Source organism: Pyxicephalus adspersus, chromosome 6 (genome assembly GCF_032062135.1).
Source record: "Pyxicephalus adspersus chromosome 6, UCB_Pads_2.0, whole genome shotgun sequence".
Taxonomy (NCBI): Eukaryota; Metazoa; Chordata; class Amphibia; order Anura; family Pyxicephalidae; genus Pyxicephalus; species Pyxicephalus adspersus.
Genome location: NC_092863.1, coordinates 10,165,454 through 10,185,091, shown reverse-complemented (window position 1 = coordinate 10,185,091; position 19,638 = coordinate 10,165,454). Strand labels below are relative to the sequence as shown.

The 19,638-nt window shown below is 36.3% G+C and overlaps 1 protein-coding gene across 2 annotated transcripts in view; it reads right to left on the bottom strand.

Annotated features, from left to right (window-relative positions):
- The window catches only part of LOC140333078 (chloride channel CLIC-like protein 1), a 79,917-nt gene that overhangs the window by 14,799 nt on the left and 45,480 nt on the right, over positions 1 to 19,638 (bottom strand). For both annotated transcript variants that reach the window (XM_072414484.1, XM_072414486.1), the window contains one exon: positions 9,335 to 9,487. In XM_072414484.1, the coding sequence (XP_072270585.1) occupies positions 9,335 to 9,487 (153 nt within the window). The remainder of the gene's footprint in view (positions 1 to 9,334; positions 9,488 to 19,638) is intronic.

The following is a 19,638-nucleotide window of genomic DNA, read 5'->3' as shown; positions in this document are numbered from 1 at the left end:
GCATAAACTTGTTACCAAATGTAATTATCAGTGTAATTAAGACCCATCTGCAAGGGGCTAAATTTATTCTGCTTAATCCAGGCCAAATACAGGGTCGTACTTGGGAATTATTCCCTCACACTGGATTTCCTGCACATACTCTGTCTATCACTGCCTAATCTTTCATCAATATTTAGAAAGCGACTTCATGGGAACAGAGGGAAAGTATGCTTGGTATTAAAAATAAATAAATAAACTGGATTTACTACTTGAAAAAAGTGAAACTAAAATGAACAAAGAAACAAAAATATTGGAAAACATATAAGGCAAAATAGTATTCTATAAACAAACATTTACCGTTAAGTTGTCCTACTTTCACAAAAGTGATACCAATAAAGGATTTTTGCTTTTTTTTTGTACTTTTGTTTTCTCATACACATACCAAACAGTACATGTCACTTGTCACACAGAGCTGACCTTACATCTACATTCTGTAGTCTAATTTGAATTTCATTTTTTCAGTTTTATCAAACATTTAGACTGCTGTACAAACCTACAAAACATTTATTGAAACAAAAGGTGTTTATTTATCAACCAAGCTACTAAAACTGCTAAAAGGCTCTTTGTTACATGAGCTACTCAGTGTTGAAATAAATATAACTAAATATTACTCGTGTAGCTCACACCATAAAGAAATATTTGTTCTATCAGTACAGAAACTGATCATGCTTTTTATTTGTATTGAGCTACTAAAAAATGTCCCGTGTGCTTCCAAACCAACAAGCTATGCACAGTCACTAGTTAAAATCTGGGCCTGGCCCACAGATGTGTTGTGCACTATCCATTCAATCCCCCATTATTAGGGTTTATATTCCCTGCTCTGAGAGAATACGAACTCTCCATACGCTTCAATGGAGAGTACACAACATGTGTGGCTAAGATGTGAACAAGGCTGTGCAGCCTTATTGTAAATATCTTGCTGAATCAGGAACAGGTGAATCTAAGACTGGAAAGGGACTGGGGGAAGTTACATGATACCGGTTAATGGAAGTAATATATAAAGACCTTTGGATTTCTCCGTTAGATCTCCGAAGCAACATCTAAACCTGAATACCTTAATCTTTAAACTTTACAGCTGTGCCAATTCTAGACTTTCAAGGAAAGACCAAGCCTATCTGACATAAAGAAAGGCAGACATGAGAACATGGAGCTTGTAGGCAAGTATGACAAAAACATCGCCAGAAATACAGGAAATTAGAGTAAACTTTTCTAACAGAACCTTAAATAGTAGTAAAACGGACATAAAACTTAATATAGATAGCAGTTTTGCTTGAAATAGAAATATTTTATATAGCAGTAAATGATTACCTGAGGTTTTGTAAACATTTGCATAAGTCTATTTGATAATACAAAATGTAATTACTATTTTTAAGTACACACAACCAAACCTTTTAAAAGAAGAAAATAATATTAAACCCTCAATTGCAGGCAAAGGCTCGCTTATATAAAGATAAAGCGTAACACATTTCATAAAATATGCAGAGAGAGGAGAAAATTAACACATTTTCAACTGCTGAAACTTAGCAATAATTTAAATTAGAGATTTATATACTGCCCCAGTATTCTGTAGACTAGATTGGTACAGATACTTAACACTGTCAGGTTTTTGTTAATGTCTGTGTTTGGGTAATTCTCCCTCACTTCAAGTCCTGCTAAAACCTCAATACCAATAGCAGGCGATTAACTAAAGAAAGTTAGGCTGTTCACTTATCAAGATGAATTATCACCTTGCAAAGAATATTTCACTTATATTAGTGAATCATTCAATATTAGTTAAGTCAATCATCATTATGTGCAAGGGAATCTAAAATAGCAGGATTTGTCCTTGCACATGATTGAATAGTTGAATTCAGCAGAGCTTCATATATTTTGGTAAGCTAAGTGAAAAATCACATGCTAGGGAATAACTCACTTTGCTATGCAAACAGCCTAAAATCTCCTAATAAATCAACCCCATAGTTTCACCAGGACAGTAAAGAAGGACACAGATGATTATCATCCAAGACAAATGGTTGTGCTCGGGAAAATCTGACATGTGTACAGCAATCATCCAACATGGATTATCAACCCAACACAACGGATTGATAACATGACCAATTGGGAAGGACTGCTCTGCACTCCTATTGAGGGAAGCACAACTCATTCTTGCTCATTCTCCTACCTCTCCTCTCCATAGAACAGAATGGCGCTCTGTGTGCAGCACTCGTTCGTTCATTTGGCACTGGAAACAATTATGAAAGATCGTTTCCAGAGACAGTCATCTGACATCTGTACAAGGCTTAAGTCTCTAAAGTGGGGACAAAAGTCAACTAAAACACACTTCCCTGTGCTTTTAAAAGGTGGGAAACCATCTTAAGAATATTTAATAAATCAATTACCTACAATTCAGCTCATCTGATGTTAAATGTTAAAATTCTGTATAGTCATAGGCTCTCCAAAGGGACACATGCAATTGAGAAGTAATAAGGGTAATTTGCTGAGAACACAGCTTTATTTAGACAGATGACCGGTTACCTTTGACTAAGATATAAAACAGAAGTGTTTGCTGATGCTAAAACAACTATTACGCTAAATACAAATTTCCCGTTTATCAATAACATTTCCTGCGCCTAACCAACCAATTACTTCCCACTACTGTAATTTTTATGTTACTTTTTTTTCCACAAAATTAAAACAAAATGAAATTATGAAAGAGTAAATCTAGAGCCAAATTTTAATTTAAGTTGAACTTTATTTTACTTTATAGGTTCCTCCTTTCTCTTCTCATTACCTTGCTAATAAAATAAAACCGTTTTTTAATTCATTACTACATAACCAGTGAAATTGTCTTTGTGCTTCTCTATGAAAAGAATGGAGGTCGAGGCTGGTGGGAAGGGCTTACAAGATACAGTAAAAAGCTTCCAGAAAACAGTAAGCTGCGTAATGTTGACACATGACTAAGCTGGCCATCACTGAGCAAAACTAAATACAACAAATAAAAGTAGAAGGCCAGGGACAGTAAGACTGGGATAGGAAAGGATAGATGATGTTACAGGTCTTCCAGCCAGAAAATTAGGCAAACTCTATTTGACTTGCCATAGCTTCTATTGCACACTGTGATATGCTCAAAAAGTACAGGAAATTAAAATAGGAAATGTATTTCAGAAGAGGAGCTTTGCAAAAGACCTAAAGCAGAAGAAAACCCAAAACAATAAAATCACACTTGCCTTCAATGCCACAGATCAGTCTGTCTGTCGGGAGGTTTCTTCCATCAGGTCCGGAATCCTCCCGGTATCTGTCTTCGGCCAAGGGCAGAGGGAGCGCCAGGCGCTGCCATCTTCCTGTTTCTGTTTCCTACACCACTCGCTCTTGTGCTGTGATCAGGTGATAGATTGGTAAAAAAAAACTTGCCAATCTTACTGTGCATGCGTGGGATTGGCAATTGTTTTCCCTGTTAATGAAAGGGCTCCTTCAGGAGCAGTCAAGAGCCTCCCAGAATACGTGATGTAGGTATCCTGGGTGGCTCTGCGCTCCCATTCATTCTCAAATGCCTAGGCGATAGAGAATTAAGGGGGCGGTGCGTCACCCTTTTTTTTTTGCACTTACAAAAAACACTAACAAACTAAATATTTACTTGTCTACCCTTTTATGTAAAGTGAAAATTCTGAGTTTAGGTACACTTTAATGAAACTTTAGCAGTTTTAGTTAAGTAAATGCTTAAAACCCTTTTCAATTACTCGTTAACATTTGCATCCTTTTCACGTCTTGCCACTAAAAATAGACAGAAGTAATAGGGAGTTATCTCACGTCAAAAATTAATTTGCGCTTAGCATTTCATAGGGCAACCTATCAGAATGGATGATAGCATCACACTGATCTCCGAAAGATGTGACTATAAATCCTAACAATGTTTTTGAACCAATTTAGCAAAGTACTTTCTATGGTATATAAAAAAAATCATACACTTTAGCATCATCTCCACAAAACATACTACAACATACATATTAATAAAAACATTGGAAGAGCAGGCTGCTACAATATACTACTTTCTGCTCATTTAAAAGCGCACTCAAAACCCATCTTTTCAAACTTGCCTACCCGTCCTCTCCTCTCTGTTAAAACCCTCATTACTTCCCACCATTTCATATATCCCCTCCTATTGTGTGATATTTTCCCCACCTCCTAGATTGTGAGCTCTTTGGACAGGTTCCTCTCCTCCTCCTGTGTCACTGTCTGTCATTTGTAACCCCTAATAAATATACAGCCCTGCATAATATATTGGTGCTATAAAAATCCTGTTTAATAATAAAAATATTAATAATAACAGGTGCACTGTAAAACCCACATAAACAGGCTACGGTCAGCCTAACTATTCACTGGATTCGATAATGCCAGATTTTTTCTGGATTACAATATATGAGAAATATTTTTTTCGTTCATTCCCAGATCACAGGACCTCCCACACAGTTTAAACTAAAAGAGATAGTATTGTATCCACGTTGCAGATTTCCGCTTTTGGGTGTAAAGAAATGGCAAGAGTTCACCAAGTACAAACACACTGGCCTAATCTTAGGGGCTAAATGGATTAAAAAATCCATGAAGTAGCTCAAAATAAATATTCCAATATGCAGTATATTAGATTAAACTCACCGGTCAATCATAACATTAACTTCTTGGCGTTAAGGAGCCAGAAAGTGTCTCTGTGTTCCGATGTTTTTATTCTCAGAGGGAGATTATAATGCAATGTTTACACACCAATTACACTAAAAACAACAAATCTCCTAGTTAATGAGGCCAAGAGTGATATTTTTATGTTTGCAGAACCCTGAACTCATGAGAAGCAATCTTTGTTTTTTGTGTAATGCCACGCCATGTTCTGTGTACAGACAGATTCTATGCTTACAGATGCTACAAGTCCAAATCTGTAAATGGCCATACAAAAACGTACAACTTCATACAGTTTCTAAATAAATGTACACATCCAGGGTTTGGGAAAATTTAGCTTCTTTTACATAGCCCCACAGGAAAACTGCTTGCAAAAGAACAACGAAGTAAAAACAAAACATGGTAGATACAAAGGTTATGGTCCTCAACTTACACCGTAGCAAGGTCAGTGACAGAGAATGGCACAAGGGATGGTTTATGGTGCCACACAGTAGAACCAGAGAATATTCAGGGGGTTGGAAACCAGTCCGTGGTTGTATGCCAGAGACTACAGCAAACATAAGTGTTAGATCAAGGTTAGATCCTGAAGTGAACATCAAGCTCTGAGTGCAGGGAACTGAAGCCTTATATACACAAATAAGTGCAAACATCTTTGTCAGTCCATCTGGTTAGATCTTCCTCTGGTGTTGACTGGTAGCACTGCCCAACTTGTATTTGCTCTTCTGTCTTCAAGTTCTATTTATCAACATGCACAAAGCAACGGTGCTGGCCTAACACTATCACTGTCAATGACGAATGCCTGCTGCAGGTATGTACCCCATACAACAGATAGTCATATGTGGCCCCCAGTCTTACAGGGCAGCAATCCTTTCAATTATTTCAAAGTAAGGGACACAATACAAGGGACCCTACAAATTTTGAGGCACCAGGGGAAAAACTGGAAAGATTAGAAACGTTTTAAGGGCACTGAATGCAAGGAGGGCATGGGAATGTGGCAATACTATAGGAGGCAAAGAGACTTTGGCCCACACAACCATTATCACCTTAATACCCTGCAAGGACCACTTGGTTGTCTCCTTCTCAAAGCCAGATTATTCCAGGTTTTGCTTTAGCTTGGAGAGATTTCTTTTCACTAGCCCTGTGGTGTCTACAGGACAAAAAGTGAAGGAGAAATTTTCCTAGTTAGCCACAAATAGCCAAAAAAATAAAAGACACATCCTAAATCTATTCAAAAAAGGTTTTGCGTTGTTTTTTAACTCAATTCATACCTTAGGATCTATATGATAGAGAAATCAACTTTATTTTATAATGAAGCTGGTAAAATCCTGTAAGCAAATATATCTATGTTATGAAACCATTTTCTCATTTGGGTGACAGTTATTTTAAAAGAAAGAGCCTTTTGCAAAAATCTATAGAGAACAGATTTCAAGCACATGGGAAACTAGGGATCCCCATATATTTTTCATTATAAACACCTAACATCTAGTAAACAAGGCATGCTGGGAAAAAATTCCATCACAGCTGGAGAGCCAAAGGCTGGCCTAATTCCTAGCTAATTTAAGAAATAAAAGAAGTTTTAGTCATGTTTGAATGAATGAGAAATAGTATTGTCATTAATGAATTACAGGCCTTCACTGTGTCACGTTACTAAACGATGCATCAGAAGTATGGTCTAAATGTTCTTTTGTTTAGTCATATGACTTCAAAGGAGCAAAAGATTCATGTGATGGAAAGTAAGGAATGTGAAGTCATAAGACAAAATCTTGCTGTAAATTCAAAATGGCTGCTATATGAGGTTTAGGCAGAGCCAATCAAGAATGGGATCAGGAGTGGACAAACAAATGTGAACATGTTTAGGTACCAGCAGGAATACCTAAAGCGTATGTCTATCCATTTCAAAGTCATCATTAGCCCAATACACCCTTTTAGAATTTTTCGCTCATGGAGACCACCAAAAAAGTTGATGATCTGTTTGGTAGTGAAGCCAAAAGGCGTTTGCTTTGCTTAACAGCAAAGTATAATTTGTCTCTTTCTTTTTATGGATAAAACTTTACCTCAAAGAAGAACTTAACCTATTCATTTTAAAAATTGCAAGCAGGCAGGTTCTTTGTTGCAGAAGGAACATGGTATGTCTGCAAAAAGGAAAACGTACTATTAAAGAATAAGTGACTACTATGCACAAGTGCAGGAGTTACATCACAGGTTAAAATTACCACTTTGTAGGAATATTGTAAGTATACACTTAATAAATTGTTCATGTGAAAAGCATCTGAACACAATTATGTATTTGAAATAAAAAAGATTTTCAACTCCTTTAGTACATCAATCCTTTTTTTTCCCCTATGTAGAGATGTTCTATCTCATGACAGATGGGATAATCATCAAGAATCAGTACCAGAAGAGAAATTACACAGAACTGATTAAGAATAAGTAAAAAGGTACTTAAACTTCGGGTCATCAGGTACAGCTTTCTCTCCAGCAAACCCTCAGGGGAACAATAAGCATAACAGTAGTGACAACCAAAAACACATTCCTGTCACTTGATAATAGCAGCAGTATGTTTTAGGTTACATCACACTGCAACTTTATATGGCTTTGAGGTTATAGACATTAGAGTGCCTAAGTACAGTCTATGATCACAAAATACATTGACATTTTTCAGGACATAACAAGGGACTGCAGTTTTGTCTCCAGAAAATTTTCAGCTGGGTGGGGGGGAGCTGTACCTGGGTGCTCAAAAAATGGGTGGGATAACCTGCAACACATTTTAGTGTTTAGTTGTTTAGGTTGCCATTGGCATTCAGTAACCCCTATAATTGTGGCCATATTTTACTGCCCCCTATGCTTTGTTCCACCTGGAACCTGGAATGACTGGCCTTCTAGTATGCAAAGATAGAAAAGTTTAAATCTTCTCGCCTCTTCCAGAGCTGGCAGGCTGCCTGTACTCATGGACAGCTCTCTTTACACAAACCCAGCCTAGATTGTTGTCTGATGACAACTGGGTGGCTACTAAAAAGTGATGAGTGGTGCGCCCGGCTAAAAGGAGCTTAAATGGGTACTGTTTAGGAAGGTAGGGTACTTTTCTGGCACAATTATAATTTCTTGATATTACCTATAGGATTGCAAAGTTCAGGCCCACTTTAACAGGCATTTAGGCTCAAATGCCTTGGCACCTCCCCCACCCCCCACCCCCCAGTCAGTCAGTGCTGTTCTGTTAGCAAGATTATGCAAGTCTTTCTAATGTTTTGTACTATAAGCCCCCAAAAAAGGTAAAACTAATACTATTCATGAGGTAAGGATGATTTGTTTCATCCACACAGAGATCTGCAGACTGGACTGTGAAGTGATGATTAATTTGTACTCCCAAGAATTAGTGGCTAAGAGAATAGAACACTAGGTGAAAGGTTGGCTAAGCCTTTAAATCCTTTTAATCTTGTAAGCAAATTATAGGATCTAGGAAATTGACACTGCAGGCACACATAATAAATCAGTTTTCCTCTATGTCTGTATCTTGAAAAGCCACTTATGTTAAATGCTTTCAACTCAACATTAGTTAGTAAACTATGAAATATCTCACAAGAGCAAAAAAAAAAAGTTTTCACCACAAGTTTTATTTTTAAACTTTGGAGTGGAAGCGGCTTGGCAGGAATCTTTTAATTGGACAAGTTATCAGTTTAGAATACTAAGAAAGGTAATATGAAACAAAGATCAGGAAGGAATGTTGACATAAAATCTGACCTTTCGTCAAATTATTTGTATATGAAATTGCCATAAATGTATGATACTCTGTCATTTTTTCTCTTTCAGGCAAACTTTAAAATCCATAACTGACCCAGTTATATTCTACCTTACACCTATCCTCCACTATCCCCTTATTCTGTCATAAGTATTACAAAAGACCAATGTCAGAATTTACAAGGAGCAAGGGCAACACCCTAGCCATTACATGCCAGTATTTGGTTTAGGCTGCTAGGACTGAGAACTGCATCGTGGGAGAAGGTTGGTTACATTTTACCATCCCTAGAAGCATCAGATAGTTTGCAGTGACTATGACATACAATATGGCACATCAGGGAAGAACTATAAATGGGTTGAAAGGTAGACCGTGTCACATTTTTCAGAGCTTCAATTCCAACTGTTTTTTTTACAATATCATGAATTAACATTGCATACTCATCCTTTCACCTACCCTTGAAGGCTTTAAGTAAATGGGAATTCATGTTTTACCTGACTGTATTGTAATGAAATCAAGCTGAAGGTCACACTAGTTCTTTATCGACTTTGTTCTCTGGTGCTTGTACAACCACTTTTCCATATGTTTTACTTCTGACATGCCTTTGTGAAATGTTTTTTTTAAAGATCTGGGATGCAGTTGTTTGAATTTTAAGCAGGATCATATGGAGTTGTTGAGTGACAGGTAGAGTGATCAGTTTTGCTTTGTTTAAACGGTTTGTATCCCTCTGTATAAATTTATTGCTCCGTTTAAACCGTTTGTATACCTCTGTATACATTTATATGAGAATGGAAGCCAAATGATTTTAAACTTATGTCAAACTATTTTGTTCTGAAAGCCTACAGCCTTTAACTAAGTTTAGGGTTAATGTCAGTGCTAATAAACCAAGGACAACGGTATCCTATAAGGGGTACTTACCATCAGTGGGTTCACTTCCCAGAAAGGATCCACCATCAGTGCCTTGTAATAACTCTCACAGGAGCCAACGTCCCAGGAAAAATTCCAGGAGAACCAAATTTTCATTGTCTCCCAGAAAGATAAGTCTGCTTGATAGCAGCTGCGAGCATATCCCTAAGTGGAAGTGCAAACAAATGCATTAATATACAATGCAGACACAAACAGATAATATTATCAGGCTTATACCTAAACTTGGGTAATAATCATGTGATGCAGATCCATGTTCCCAAAAGCCTCGCTTTTTAATAAAAAGAAGCAGAAAATAAAGTGTATATGTTAAGCCAGTGTTCATCCCAGAAAACTGTCATAGGAACAGGTTTTTCCATTAAGGCTTTAATTGGATTGGTATTAAAATGTACTTGTATTAAAAACTTGTATTAAAATTAAAATGTTTAAACAAACATGTAAAAAAAAAATACACCTAGAGGAATTTAAAATGTTTTTAACACTTGTATTAAAGGCAAAATTTGTATATTAAAGACTTTTAAATGCCTACAAATGCCCATAAATGTTTAATTGTTTTGTGCCTTTAAAATGCCTTTAAACACAACCACATAATGAAATGAACAAATGAATCCTCTAATTCAGCCAATGCTAAATTGTAAAACTGAATTTTGCCCATTGTAATTTAAACATCTTTTGGCATTGCTTGTTCTTTTTATTCTAGTAAAAAAAAAATCTACAGAAAAAAACGGCCTGGATATACTCCACTATGTTGCTTTATTACGTATTCAACTGGGTTTATTCAAGACATCGCTCGTTTATTTTTCAGTTTCGAACATGACCATACTTTGTATATCCTCATGGAACTGCCTGTTTTTCATATGTCATCATGCAATGGTGATACTTCTATAGATGCACAATTGTTTGTGCCACAAAATGTCTGTTGTATTACCCCAACTATAACTATCAGTCATAAACATTGTAATGTCACACCAGTAAGACATCAATATTTTTGTTATTTCCCATACTGACACCAAAGCTAGTAATAGCTGTAGATTGAAAAAACTTTTGAAGGCTTTAAAAGTTTACAGATACAATGGTCATTTACAAGCATGGAAATTCTCTACTGACTTTAATTTCTGGGTGTGAAATTGCAGATCTGCTATAGGTAGAATACCCTTTTATATAATACAAGCTGGTTATATAACAGAACAGCTGGAATCTCTCTCAGAGGTAATTCAAATATTCAAACAGCAGACGAGGGATAATAAAACACTGCAGCGGCAGAGATAAAACATCTCACACTGTGCTGAATAAGTCTGGAGAAAAGGTGGAGAGGGGCACACTTCACCCCTGCATGCTCTTCAGCCGCTACATGTCAAATACGCTGTTTGACCAAGTTGGAGCAAAGGAGTGGGACCCAAGGAACAGTTAAAAGGCAAAAACTTGACATGGACAAATCTAAGGCATATGAAGCTAAGGGAGAACACATCTGTGAGTGACAAAATGTCAATTTACATTCTGTGGATTCTGCAAAAAGAGTAGGGAGTACCCGAGAATAAAATGCCAGACCCTCACAAATCGGGGGTTACACTGCAGGGATGAGGCTCTCTCCCCTAACAATGCCCTTGCCACCAATGGGAGCAGGCAGGGGTCTGTTTTTTTGCCAAAAGTAAAAAGGGCTTCATTCCTTTGGCCTACTTCCTTCTTTGGCAAGCCAGATTCTAGAGAGCCTTCATTCTAGTAGAATGAAATATTTAATGCCAGAGAATTTGACATCATGTAGCTCAATTTCACCTGAAAAGGGCCTGGATGAGACAAAGTGTAACTATGTTGCTGCAGATTTGCAGCATTTTATTTGGGATCCAGGCCCAGACGGATTGAGTAGGTCAGGCATTTCATCCTTATTCAGGAGTATTCCAAGTTTCACGTCTCTGGGTCCAATATCTCTGAAGAGAGCATAAAAGGAGAGAACCAGGAGACTTTGTGCTTTTGTGCTTTTTTTATTTCTGTCATGCTGTAATGACACTGATCCCCTGCAAGGGAAAACCCTGGAAGATTGCTTTTGTCTATATTTTTGTGAATAAAGGTGGGCGGAGCACCCTGAAATTGGAAATACCTATCTTGAGTGAGTGTATATATATTTATAAAAAGCAGAGGGGACATTCAAAATGCCTGCACAAATCTTTGGAGATGTCTGCAAAATCCAAGCAATTTGGCCAAAACACACTTTTTTACTGCTAGTCTAAATATAGCCTAAAATGAATATTTCCTTGAATATTTTTCTGTTAATGGTGACATTTCTACACATATATTTTCATTACTTGCCTATATTTGTATTAAACTAATAAACATTTATTACAAAGCTTGTCCATGATACAATATTTGCAGAGAACTAATAATAGTCTTGCAGTCGCTGGTACGTGAAATGTTATCTTCCAATGCTTTCCTTCACTTGAAAATGCTTGATTCATAAGGCCAGGCCAGTTGATTTTTTTCTAAAGTACAGGTACACATGTATTCTAATAATTGGGAGAAATAGGTGCCCTATGCCCCCACTGAGAAGAGATTTCAAATTTCAGCAACACTCAACTAACATCATAAGATTATTAAAGGTAAACACAGAAAATCTCTTAACTATTCCACAGATGTATTGAGCACCTCCTTTCCAACCTTTCCTATGTGCCAACTCACCATGACATGAACTTGAACTGCATTCAAGCTCACTCAGGCTATGTACAATATTTGTATCTATGTCCATAATCCCGGGGATAAAAATGGATTTCCAGATGAAATGAACAGAAAGGAAAACAGATGTAAACATTGTGTAATCTGGAACCAAATGAATCGTATAGAATACTTTCTCTAAATGAGGTAAGATTAGATTGTCTTCCCAAAGAGGCCTCCAGCTTAGTGTGCGGGAAGATCACAAAATAATTTGTCAGCGCAATCTAGACCACCAGAGTATTACTGCAGCAATTGATGTATGACCAGGTATAGTTCTATTTTAGGCAGCACTCTGGCTTTGAAGTACTGGGACCCAAGGTTCAAATCTCAGTGAAGCCAATACCTGCAAAGAGTCTGCATGTTCTTATTGTGTTTTCGTGGACTTCCTTTAAGCACTTACATGCCAAAACTTGCATTTAGGTTAACTGGCTCCCTGTTCTTTCTTAGAATGTGTTAATACCACATAGCAATGGTAGGGACATTAGATTGTGGGCCCCCTTTGAGAGACAGTTAATGCCATAACTATGGACTTTATTAGGCGCTGAATAATATTTTAGTGCTATATACAGTCGAACCCACTAGGTTGAATTCAGAGATACATCTGGTACATCTAGCATGAATAGGCCTTGAATTTTGGACTAATGGAGGATTTTGTTTCTGATGCTTTTATCCTTTCCACTTGTAAGCAAGCTTGAACTTTTTTGGTAATGGTAACCTCCTTGTATTTAAACATCTTTCAATCCAAGCAGCCATAAAATTTCTAAAAGAACAAGTTATTTTAGCGCAACAAATTGCAGGTTTTTTTGGACACATAGAAGCCAACCAAACCTCTTTCCTGCTAAACACTTTATGCAAGCTTCACATACTGGATTTTCTTAGAGCTATGAATTGTTTGCACATCTTAAAAAAGCCTTAAGAAGTTCTAAATAAGTTCTTATTTATTTACTAACAAGCTTAATAATAACACTTTCCAAAAACTTAGGCAAGAGTGGAAGAACATTCTGTTAGGTCCATGGCCAAGGGTGAAATATTCTGTAAAATGTTCCGTTTGGTTCTTCGATAGCAGAATCTGGGAAGCAGATGGCACCAAGGACAAAGACACAAATCATTTTAATGATTCTTTGGTACCTCATTTAATACAAGGTAATATGACTGCCTGGATCTATAAAACTGTAGTAAGTAAACTTACAGATCTGATCATCTAAAGAACAAAGAGTGGTAGTGTCACACTTACTGATTTCACATTTCAATGATGGGCCCCTCCTCTGGCACCTGACCACTGATGCAAATGTTTTGTTTTAGCAAATCATCACAGAGACAAGCTGCTGTGACTTTCCTCTATGTAATCCTTGTACTCCAAAGTATCCCCTTATTCTTCCTACCAAACCTTCCTCCAAAGACTCATGTGCACCTGTGATCTCCTGTTACTCCTAGTGCTTCAGTAACCCCTTTGCATAAGTGGTTCTAGTGACTGTTTCTGATACTGAAATTCTGGTTACCAACTCCACCTGCTTGTTGCCCTCTATGATGATTGATCGTTCCCAACTGTGAGATTGTCTTTTGCTTTGATACCTTACTCTATTGATGACTTCAACATTGTGTCCAAGGGCCACAACTCAGGAGGTGCCTGCAACAAACCTATTATCCCTTGGTGCTCTGGAGAACACACTGGGCAGTTCCCAGTAGTAACTGGCCCATAGACTCTACACCACTGCTTACACTCTGCTTTGAGCTAAAGTACTGAGCACCTATCACAACAGTACCGAGTTCTTATCACAACAATCAAAGCAACTTTAACCACCTGAGCGTTACACTGAGGTCTAGATTTCTGTACCAAAAGTGATCCACTGTTTTTCATGAAATTTTTTTTTAAATCGTAGACCTGTAACTTACAGAAATATGTCCGAACAAGGGTTCTAGTAGATATTATGAATATAAAAAATGTTTGAAACACACAATCATGTAAAAAAAAAAATACTTTTAATAAAATTAAAGGAAATTAGGCGAAGATCAGCAAAGGTAAGATAAGACACAGTGTTACACACTAGCCATCCAGGGAATAACTGGCAATTTTTAAAACTTTGATTCTGTATTTATTGGGGTTTGTTTTGAATTATTTTATATTTGATTGGATACGGGAGTTTGTATCCAATCCAATATAAAATAAGAATTTGAATTTCCAAGTTATTTACTTTTATTTTATTTTTTTTATTTTTTTTGTATTGGATTGGATACTGGAGTTTGTATTCAATCCAATACAAAATGAGCGTTTGAATTTACCAGTTATGTACTTTGTATTAATTTTATATTATTTTGTATTGGATTGGATACGCAAGTTTGTATCCAATCAAATACAAAATAAAAATTTGAATTTCCAAGTTATTTACTTTTATTTTATTATTTTTTGTATTGGATTGGATACGCAAGTTTGAATCCAATCAAATACAAAATATAAATTTGAATTTCCAAGTTATTTACTTTTATTTTATTTTTTTTTATTTTTTGTATTGGATTGGATACGGGAGTTTGTATTCAATCCAATACAAAGGAGACAGTTTGAATTTACCAATTACAAACTTTTTTTTTTTTCCGAATTATTTTGTATTGGATTGAATACAGGAGTTTGTATTGAATCCAATACAAAATGAATGAATGAGTTTGAATTTCCCGCACGCGCGCCGACGTCATCACGCACGCAGGGAGGAGCCGTACGTTTTTTTTTTTCTCCACCGTACGGCTTCTCCCTTCAGAGATCATCCAGCGCTGGAACGAGAAGGACGTGGGACGATCAGCGGGACCAGGTAAGATGCCGGCCAGTATCTTGTGTTCCACCGGCCGGCATCTTACCGGTCCCGCTGGCACCCGACACTGGAGAGGGAGATCGACGGACGACGATGCTGGAAACGATGCTGGAATAGGAAAATGACGCTGGATGTGCACAGTGGGACCATGGAGGTAAGGCTGTGACAAAAATACGGGTTTAACCATCCTAGCCATTTTTTTTTGCCCGTACGAAGGTCGGGAATAACGGCTAGGTGGTTAAGTGGATTTAGATCCCTGTGCATGACAGGAAACATGTTCTCCATGACTCCATAAAAAGTAGTTGTAGTGTTGGTGTACACAATATCCTGCAAAGGAGGATAGGAAAAGTAGACATTGTCCTTGTTATTTAAGGTATACGTTTTACCAACTTTTAACAAGAAAATTACATCATCTGGTTTGCTAAATCCACATGGCCACATCCGTTTAATTATTAGAAAAAATAAATAAAAAAAGAAACAAAAAGAAAAAGGGTGAATAACTAAATCATAGGCCTTTGAGGCCTACATTACAAGTATTTCATTAATACACTATTGAGGAGAGTTTTGATATTTGAGTTGTTTGATCATATATCTATTACATTTCTTGGGAAAGTATTGCATCCATGCTTTTGTTCCTTGTGTGTCCTTCTGGTTGAGAGGGGGTTTATGCCATCACCCACACTTAGGATACCAATGTAAGTCATACATTTGGGGAGGAATGTAAGTATGTTGGTAAATGTTTTTGTAAAATGTATACAATGCAAATTTTATGATTGGAGATCTCCCATTTCCTGAAGAAGTGGAACTAAATCTATAAAACACATATAAATTTGGGTATTCATAAAGGAGACCACTATTGAACTGTGAATATTCATGAATGTGTTGTTAACCAGTTTGATATTTTATTAAGGCTTAATAAATCAAGTTTTTAACTTATAACATGTGCAAAAATATTTAAAATAGTGCTAATGTAGGCCTTAAAAATACCATGATTTGGTTATTCACCCCTTTTTTCTTCAAGTTTTAAATTTTGGTAATTTTTCAAAAGGGATGTTAAGTCCACTGCTTATGTCATGCAACATCCTCAGTTTTATTAGGCTTGTGTATTTACTAATGGTCACTGAACAGAAAAAGTTATGAAGAACCTTAAGTCAATTATTGAGAAGAAAATAGAAATACCTGGTGAAGGTCATGCACTATAGGGGCTGGTCTTAAATGGTGGATGTGGAAGCATTTCATAAAAGATAACACACCTACATCGTTTCCAGAATTAAATAAATTATTTAGCAATGGAGGTATTGAGGGTATAAGGTGCGGGGCTGGAAATTTTTACAAAAAAGTAAACTTGTACTTTTTAATTCACTTAATTGGTTATTGTATTTTTGGTAAGGTACTGTGGGTGCAGTAAAAACACAGCATGTCGATTCATACAAATTATAAACAAAGTTTAGCAGAGTAACTTAAAAGGCATGTTTTATTAAACACAAAATAATACTGATATATATATATATATATATATATATATATATATATATATTATAATATATATATATATGCATTAATTTGAACTAGGTGTTAATTTCTGTTTATTGTGACTAAACCATTAACAACTGTTGCCTGTTTCAGTCATTCTGATGGCTTTTTCAATGAAAAGTTGATATTAAAAGTTAATGGTTTGTTCCCCAACCGTAGAATAGTTTTCTTATATCAGGATTAACATGGGGTAGAAAACACAGCACATGCACTCTCATCGGATAAATACCAGCACTCTCATCCGGTAAATACCAACAATCCGGTAAATCCGGTAAATACCAACAAAACATTATTACAAAATAGGAGTTCAGAGATAAAAAAGGGTTTTTACCATATGGCAAACCCGAAGAAATTAATCACAGCAACTGAAGACTTGAGGAAGGAAGCAGAACAATTACAGTTCTGCTATATCAACTCTCTTTGCTACTGTTAGGTTAGGATGTATTCTGCATAAAAACAGATGGCCAAGAGAAAAAAATTCTGCCTCAGCAATGCACCATTTAGGAAAATATTTTGCAATAAAATACTAATTGTAAAAAATGTCTTACCTAGCAAAGATCAATGGCATAATATTATTAAGATATGGAAACTACCATAGTTTCCAAAGCTCTGCCATTTGGGAAAATTGTTAAACATTTTTGAACTACCTATAAATACGCCTGGGCTCTCAAGTAACTCAAACTAACAACTAAGAACCACGAATGATAACATGCCAATATCATGAATGGAAAATGATGAAACCTTCAATCCAAGAAAAAAAACACAATACTTAGAATCCAAAAACAATGACACATCCAAGAACAATCATACACTTTACTCTAGCAGCCATTGCATAAAAAACATTAAATACATTCAGATCTTAGCGACCAGTCTGTCTAATTTGTGTTTCCAAAAATTGAGAGTAAGATCTTTAATTTTTGGCCCATGCTTGCCACAGGTAAGTTGATCACTGCACAATCTATTTGATATTGGTCAGTGGAATCATAATACCATAGCAATAACTAATGCTATCCAGTAACAGGCTCTTAAGTTTCATAACCTTATCCAATTGTCATTCTTTCTGCAGAAACAAGCAACTCTTGGCATGTATCTGCTGGCTCATACTTCCCCTATTTCAGTTCTTTAAAGCACGTAAATTCAGCTAACACAAAAATAGGCCGTTTAGGTATAGTCATATTTGTTTTCTACACATTACTACACACTAATTGCTACTACACATTAAAACTATGCATAATACAACTGTGATTTGAGGTACAGGTAGTGTCCGGGTTACATACGAGATAGGGACTACAGGTTTGTTCTTAAGTTGAACGTAAGTCGGAATAGGTACATTATTTTAATAAATGCATTTAGGACAGATGTTTTTCTTAACATATTATTTTTTTCTATTTTTTTTTATTATTGCCGTGCATGCACAGCATGGTGTAAGTTACTGTATAAAATCCACACTGTGAGCTAATCACAAAGCAAAGAAAAAACAAAAAAAAAAAAAACTTTATGGAGCCTTCTGCAAAAGAAAGCAAGCTGTGCTTTTATATGCAGAAAGAAACAACTGCAGAGTTTGTCTTGGTCATTAAGGATTTACAAGAGGTTGCAGCTAAGTTTACCAAAAGACTTCTTCTGCAAGTCATAAGAACTGCCCGCCCCTGCCCCAACAAGCCTCTGTCCTGCACACAAGTGAGCAGGAAAGCCCCGTTCGTATCTTTGAGTCGTCTTTATGTCGGATGTCCTTAATTCGGGGTCTACCTGTAATCTAAAATTTAGGAAATAGAATATTATCCTTCACAAACCAACACACTGACCCTGCCTGCCATTAAGAGAGTATAATGTAGAGATGTAACCCCTTGCTTTCACTCAAGTCAGTCCTTTATGGAGTTAATGAAAAAAATTGAAGCTCAAAAAGTTTTTGCTTTATTTAACTATATCCATATTTTGTGTTTGGATTTGATCCTCCAAGACCTAACAGATTACCTATTAATTCAGTCCACCCAGTATCCTGTGTTATAATGTGTTACTCAAAGGCTGCCCAAATACAGACACATCTTTCACTTAGAATGATAGGCATTGTGTCCTATGCAGGTGCCTGGTGGAATGATGCACACATGAGAACTAGTCTTTACCCCTACAGGATAAGTTTATGCATTTTTTTCATAGGTCAGGAAAATATACATTGTCTAGAACAGGTAACAATAAAAAAAAATAATTGATGTAACTTGAACTTCTAGGATTTCAGATGCAAAACAGCATTTGAACTGTGTAAGAGAGGTCACTTATACATAGCCCTACGGCTGCGGACCCTTTGCCTGAGCATTTGGTCCCATGGAAGGTCAGAGTTCATCTTAACTGATTCTACCCCTTTAGCATAGATTACAAAAGCAAATGCCTGACATTCTCAAGTTAGTTAATTTGTGGATTCTGCTACTAATATTGAATCTAAGTGAACAGTGTTGACAGGACAGTATGAAAGGATTATTTTTTAATGTGTAAAGGTGCACTGTTATATTTCATTTTATTTACTTCTTTTTTACTTAAAATACAAAACATTTTTTCATTTTAAAAAAGAAACACAACTAATATGACAAATATTATTGTTTTAGAAAGTCATCATTCATTCATTGCAACAGATCTACTGCTTGTGTAATTGGTTCTTCAAAGTCTGAACAGAACACACAGTAAAATTTAAAGCATTACATGTTCTATCAGATTTTGGGAAGTAAGCTTTTCATTTTTGGCAATACATCTACAGGGGCACTGATGATTTAATGTTTTCCTTAACAAATTAAGTGATTAGAGAAGGTGCCTTTACTAAATCATTATTTGACTTGTCTATTTCAGAAACGGGTTAAAAAGGAAGAATGAGAAAACCACACTCAAAGTGGCAGCATTAAGTAATTGCTCTTTGTATTATAATTTGTGCATATTTACATCTTCTAATGAACTATGAGATCATTTAAGCCGTTTTGGCTCCTTTTTCCCCCCAAGTTTGTAAATGTTGCAAGTCATCAACAAATAATTAGCACTCTCAAGATGGAACTCTGGAAATATTTAGCTTGACAAGAGCCGAGTTTGATTCGTTTTGGTTAAGAGCTATGTGCAGCCTGACTAGGCTCCTTCGTCATCTTGTAGGGAAACATTTGGGTATGAGTGATGGCTTGCAAATCTCCTAAGGCTGTAAGCCAAAGCTGTTTGATATATAAAGTCTATGTCAGGATCATGAGCTTGAATGTAACACAAGGATTATTTGTTAGACATGAGGATACA